The sequence below is a fragment of the Parus major genome, chromosome Z (assembly GCF_001522545.3).
Source record: "Parus major isolate Abel chromosome Z, Parus_major1.1, whole genome shotgun sequence".
Classification (NCBI taxonomy): Eukaryota; Metazoa; Chordata; class Aves; order Passeriformes; family Paridae; genus Parus; species Parus major.
In genome coordinates, this window is record NC_031799.1 from 1,946,295 (window position 1) to 1,952,937 (window position 6,643).

Genomic DNA, 6,643 nt, shown 5'->3' on the forward strand with positions numbered 1-6,643 from the left:
CCCCTTTCTATTAGGATTTTCTCACTGTGGTTTTGTATTCTGGTCCTGATACATTCACCTGCACAAGAGAAGGCTCCAGGGAGAGCTGAGAGCCCCTGGCAGGGCCTAAAGGGGCTCCAGGAGAGCTGCCCAGGGACTGGGGACAAGGCCTGCAGGGACAGCACCCAGGCAATGGCTTTAAATGGACAGAAGGCAGGGTTGGATGGGAGAGAAATTGTTCTTCCAGAGGGGGTTGAGGCCCTGGATCAGGTTTCCCAGAGCAGCTGTGGTTGCCCCTGGATCCTTGGGAGTGCCCAAGGCCAGGTTGGATGGGGCTTGGAGCAGCCTGGGCTAGTGGAAGGTGTCCCTGCCATGACAGGGGGTTGGAACTAGAGGGTCTTTAAGTCCCCTTCTAACCCAAATAATTCTGTGATTCTGTGATTGGCCTGACATTGGGGTTCACTGGAGTTCAGCAGCTCCAAGTCTGGAGTGGACATACAAGGATCTGGAAGAAAAAGGGTTTGTGTGTCGCGGATCAGGGGCCAGCCAGGGACAGAGCAAACTCTCCTCAGCTGCAGATGGCATTTCATCAGAGGCACCCGTCAGGCTCCAGGAGCTGTGCTCAATTCACAGCACCTACAGCAATGGAAAATGAATTTGACAGAGGACTCTTGTTTGTTTTCCCAGCTCTGATGTGGTTGCCCTGGATTTACCCGAAGCTGCCGATGCAGCGAGTAAGTGTAGAAAATTATCTGAAATTAAACTTCCAGACAGCTTTCCCCCTGCCCACTCCAGCTTTGCCCTGAGACTGAAAGATGTTTCCTTCCCAGTGGCTGGCACTCAGTTCTAATTTTAAATTGAACTACAAATCCAGATGACTAACCAGATCCACGAGAAAACTTCCAAGGGGCATTTGTGAATCAGCAGTCGTCAGGACTCTCAGGATTGCATTTGCCTTTCAAAAACTCGAGATATAGACTGAGGGAGGCATGGGCTGGATCCTGGTCTGCCCTTTAGCATCAGTAACAAGAGGATTTCACCTTATTTGCACCGAAGTTGTCAGTAAATGTAGGGTTTGTCTATCCCAAGTTTGCATTTTGCAGGCATTCTGCTCCTTCCCTGTGCAGACAGAAGGGAAACTGCATCCCTGGGGTGCTCTGGAGAGAAAGCCACAGCAGCTGACATTCAGAGATGACAGCCCCAAAAAGGAGACACAAAACTGGTAGTATTCCAGCCAAGGGAGGTGATGCCTTCAGCAAAGAACACCATTTACAGATTCTCCAGGGAACTGGGGAGTTCACTCAGCACAGCTCTTTCAGTCCTCATTTCAAGGCAGGCAAGCTAAACTTTAAACACAAAATAAATCTGCATTGCAACAAATTCACTGGGAAGAGCACAATACAAAATCTAACCTGGTTTTGGGTAGTTTTGATCAGTTTTTGTGCTGTCCCAGAAATAACAATTCCCACAAAGTGAAGTGGCTCCTACGGCCACAGGAGAAATTTGGAGACTTTTTAACCTTCCATTCAGTGTACCCTGAAGCCTATAGACTCTATCTCTCGGTGACAGAGAAGGTTCAGGAGATATTTTATCTGTCCTCTTCCCACATCTGCACTGAACTCCACAGCTCTGTTCTCCCTCAGCTGCTGATAGACATAAAATAAAATCTGAGAGGGGTGTCCACCTCTGCAATGACCACTAGGCCCAGAATTTGGATTTTCAGGCTCCACAAATGCCAAGGACTTGGTGAGGCTGAAAACCAGCTCACTTTATCTTCATTATCCATACTGGTACTTAAAATACATAGATAAATGGTCTTACTGATTGGCACTGGGAGCTTTTTCATGTGATAAATACATGTAAAACTCTGGAAATGTATTGAATTAGAATTATTATTATATTACTATCACTCCCATTTCAATTTTGCCCTGAGGGGGCTGGGAGACAGCAGGACCCCAAATTCATCACAGTGCAGTTGTACTTTACCATCCTCTTCACTTGGGGCTCCAAATTCCCCCAATCCAATTTTGTGGTTCTCTGAACACAGCTGACCCTGGCACCACCCCCTGGTCAGAGAGGAGCTGCCCTGGAGCATCAGTCTCTGAGTCACAGCCCCACTGACCAGCAGATGTCTGGGAGGATGGGACAGGGGGAAGCAGTCAGAGATAATGGTGGCAGGTTGCTCAGACACCTGCAGCTACAGGGAGAAGTGTTGGTCCTGCCCTGGTCCAAGATAAAAGGAAGGTTTTGCAGCCAGGAAATCATTTTGTCATTTTGGATGAGCAAAATTAAATGTGTTACAGCAAGAAACAGTGCTGAATTTCGGCTACTGTAACACAGAATTTACAGATTTAACTTGGAGATGTGAGAAACACCAGCATATTTGATGGAAGTGGAAGGGAAAAAAAACCAAACAAAGTGATATTGTTTAAATAATACACTCTATTTTATTTTGTCTTAAAATAGTTTAACCTTTATGCTACAGACTTGTTTCAAAAAACAGAAGGTCTCATCTTGCACCAAAAATATATATATTTATATATATATATATAACACTCTGTTTTATTATTATTTCTCTCCAAAGACCATTAAATACTAGATGGAAAATGAGAACTAAATAGTGAGTGTCGAGAAGAATCAAATTTTATTTTTAACTAGAGCCGCACATTTTAAACATTTATTTTCTGAGCAATGATTTGTCTTCACTATAGAAGATTCCAAGTTCACACTCCAGCAAATACCCTGAAGGGCTCGAGTCAATGCACACTGAGGTCGATGGGCAGCCCCACACCGACCCCAGTGGGTTCTGGACCAGGCCCCAAGTGCATTGGTTCTCAGCCATACAATGGCTAATTTTTTCTCTTTCCTGCTGAGAAGAGCAAAAACCACCCAGGCAGATTTTTGCTCTTTTTAAAAAATAGAAGTTAAAAGGAAAAAAAAAAAACAAAACAAACAAGCAAACAAAAAAAGAAACAAAACCAAACCATTTCCTACCCATATCCAGTGATTGCGTTTTTCAGATCACTAGCCTTGAAATTTGTCGAGAGAAAATACATAGTGTTTTAAATAAAAGAAAACCTGCGTCGGACCACCACACATGAGCTGTTTGAACAAACACAGTGCACAATTGGAGGAAGTTTGGTTAGGAGGCAGTCATTTTTATGTACATGTGGAAGTCACATCGTATAGAAACTGAAAAACAAGGAGAGTTAGTTTGCATTTTTTCACGGAAGGACTGCAAACGGGGTCCTGGCAGCTTTCCTCACAAACCGACCTTCAGGAGACTCTGTGAAACGGGAAGAAGCAGCCACGGGAGCTGGCTGTCCCAAAGTTACCTTTACAGCAGGTGTGTGAGCCCAGAGCTGATGGAAACACCAGGAGAAGGGATGGGCAGAGGAGCACAGGGCCTTTCCCTGCTGTGGGGCCAACAGGCTCCATCCGCACTCCCCTCCCTCCCTTCCTCCCTCCCACAGAAAGGAATCGGTCACTACAAACACCACAGATATTCTGCTGGCCATGCAAGACACTTATGTTCAATGTTCTAGAAAGCTGGAAATGGGAATATCAATCCTTACCTAGCTGCTCTATAAAGTGCAGTATGAACTGTTCTGCTTATGGAAAAAACAGGTGGTTTTTAACTATACCCCCCTGCTGGGCTGTTTTTCCTATATGTGACAACACAGGTAAGTCTACTTTAATTTTTAATTTTGCCCTCAGATAAAATTATGGGAGGCCAAATAAATTTTGAAACCAGCCAACATGAAAGGAAAGCAGAATTTCCCATGTCCTGACCACCCCTGTCCAGCCTTAAATAGTAAAAATCTAATGGCAGAGATGTACAAAATTCAATAGAAACATCTGAAATATGAAGGAATGTTTCAATTGCACAGTAGACATTTAAAGTGAATAATATCGTCTTGTTAAAGTCTAATCTTTGGTTTTTGCCTTGGGAAAGACTCAAAATGACAGATGAGGGGCAGGAATTTCCATATAGTCACAGAAACTGCAGCCCACTAGAGTAGTTCCACTGATTTTGGTAAATATTCTGGTAGAAAGTGTTTCCTGAATCTTGACATTTTCAAAACTAGCATGAGAGACAAGACTGAAAGCCACGGAAATGGTGCAGATTACTAATTAAAAAAAAAAAAAAATTAAAAACCACAACCTTAGTTTCTGACCCTGATCCTGCAACATATTTTAGGACAGAGTTTTAAGCACTTGAGTGGCCCCCACAAATTCCAAGAACAGGTCCCAGCTGAACACAGCCTTTTGCCAGGCTGGGACTTTGGAATTTGCTTGGGATTTTTTATTTTCTGAGATGGTGAATGATGCAAACAAGCAGTAGTAGAAGTGGGGACTATGAGTAAAAGATTTCACCCCTCTCCTTCATTTACTCCAGGCAAGACTTAGGTAAAGGTAAAAAAAGTTCAGCTATAATTAAAAAGGAGAGGGGTGCTGGGCCTTTTTATTACTTTTTCCTGTGCTTTTGCAATGTTCAGCTGTTCCTAAGTCACTACTATTACTATTTTAGCCATTCCAAGCTGTGGGAATTGACCAGTGAAATACAGCAGTCAAGTAGACAGAAGACTCAGCACTGAAGAATATAAACTGTGAATTACATTGAAAATAAAAACATTTTAATTAAAAGCTGTTCAGTGTAGGAGTCTGAGACACAGAGTGTGTGCACTTGTTTCTGATACTTAGTTCTAAGATACAGAAAAACACTGAATTTCATATAACATGAAATTCATGAGCATGTTTTCATGGTGATACATAAAAACAACTGTTAAAGTTAGAAAAGCTAAAAGTGTGAGTGTGTAGATTAGAGAGTTTTCTTAAGTCAATGGGTGAAAAAGTTCATTTAGAGTTTAAGTTAGTTTAGAAAGCAGAAGATAAGACAGAGGATTTAGAATGTTGTTTCTTTTCCTTTTTCTTTCTTCTTTATGTTCTTCTTTTAGAGGTTTTTGGGCAATAGTAAGTTATTGGACATAAAATGCCGCAGTGCAGCACACAGGTGATGGGTCATTGGGTCATTAAGAAAAATAATATCCATGTTTACTGTTAACTGGGTAAGAATAAGAATAAAGATAATAAAACTACACAGTTGGGGGCCATTTTGTGCTTTCAAACACAAAGTGAGCCACAAGGCCAATCTGTAACATCAGAAGAAAATAAATCAGATTGCAGTGAATTAACTTTGTGCAGCCAGTCTGCAGAGACCTGCTAAGTTTTGTAATGACCTTCTAATAAACAGGAGAAACAAGATTCTAAGGAGCTCGAGAGTTTTCTTCAAACCTAGAGAAGTGAGATAAGTGGGGCTCCCCAGGAGGGAGGATCCCAAAGGAGCTCACCTCAGAGGAGAATGAGAAATCCAGGAGTGGAAAGAGAAATACAGGAGAAGTGCAGCAGAATCAGAGAAAAAGAGAAAGAAATTAAAAAGAATTTTTAGAGAAAAAGTTACAGTTCAGTGCATTTGTTATGGGCCATTTGCATTAAAGACAATCCCTCCTGATTGTAAAATAACCAAATCCACTTGGGTAAAAATACTCCTGGCCCAAATTTTGGAAGCGTTGAATACTCCCCAATTCCGCTGAAATCAGTGAGGACACAGCATTTCTCAAAACCACTGATGCTCACACAGCAACACACTAACTTCTACTAACAAACTCAAGATACTGATAAATTAAAAACGTTCTGGAGTCGGGAGGTGGGGAGGCTGGGAGGACGTAGGTTTGCACGCAGCTATTTCGTTAGATATACACGCACACGTTAGTAACTGCAGATGTGTTTTAAATTTGGTGCTGTTAATTCTGGGCAGGAATCCTCCTTGGAGAAGGCAAAACCATTCGAGGTGATGCTGAAGTCAGACTACATTCCTGTGGGCGTGGAGAAACGCCGCGGGTTTGGGTCTCATGGTGCCAAGGACGGGGCCTCTGGAGGCGATGGTTTAACCACTGAACTTCTGTGCCAGGGAGGGCGGGAGGGGAGAGGGCAGAGCACAGTGACACGGAGTTACAGGAGGTATTTGCGCCTGGTGTCCTCGTCCAGAGTGAGGTCCACCACTTCTGGGGGCGAGGACCAGTTCTGCTGGGGAGCCACTGCTGTCCATGGCTGTGCGGGCTGGGCGCTCCCGAACGGCGAGCCGCGCTTCCAGGAGGACACGCTCTGGATCACCCCTCCCCTGGGATGCACACACCTGCAGCGAGGAGAGGGACACACACACAGCGTCAGGGACACTGCTCAGCTCAGCCACAACACCCCACCCTCAGTGTTTTATCACTATCTGGGTCAGCACTTCCCTCTCCAAACTGGATTCTCCACTTGTAGAGTCCGTGGCATCTCAAACACCCAGTGAACAAAGTTAAATTTAAATTTGGGGGATTTGGTGGGGATTAAATTATTCTAAAGGAATGCCAGTGGGTGTAATGTGATCTTCCTCAAAAAAAATGTGTATGGATCTCAAGGATCTTGAGGAAGCCTGCCTGACCATGTGTAGTACCATGCACAGTTTCCTGATGGAGCTTTACCCACTGGACTTTTAAAAAGAAAAAAAGAGGAGGAGACTTGAGGAGAAGAGAGAAGAGAAGAGAAGAGAAGAGAAGAGAAGAGAAGAGAAGAGAAGAGAAGAGAAGAGAAGAGAAGAGAAGAGAAGAGAAGAGAAGAG

At 43.7% G+C, this 6,643-nt stretch overlaps 1 protein-coding gene across 3 annotated transcripts in view; it reads right to left on the minus strand.

The window, feature by feature from the left end:
- Positions 1-2,401: 2,401 nt before the first annotated feature.
- Positions 2,402-6,643, minus strand: part of CZH18orf25 (chromosome Z C18orf25 homolog) — a 37,259-nt gene continuing 33,017 nt past the window's right edge. For all 3 annotated transcript variants that reach the window (XM_015614908.3, XM_033520358.1, XM_033520359.1), the window contains one exon: positions 2,402-6,175. In XM_015614908.3, coding sequence (XP_015470394.1) covers positions 5,992-6,175 — 184 coding nt within the window. In that variant the 3' untranslated portion in view covers positions 2,402-5,991. The remainder of the gene's footprint in view (positions 6,176-6,643) is intronic.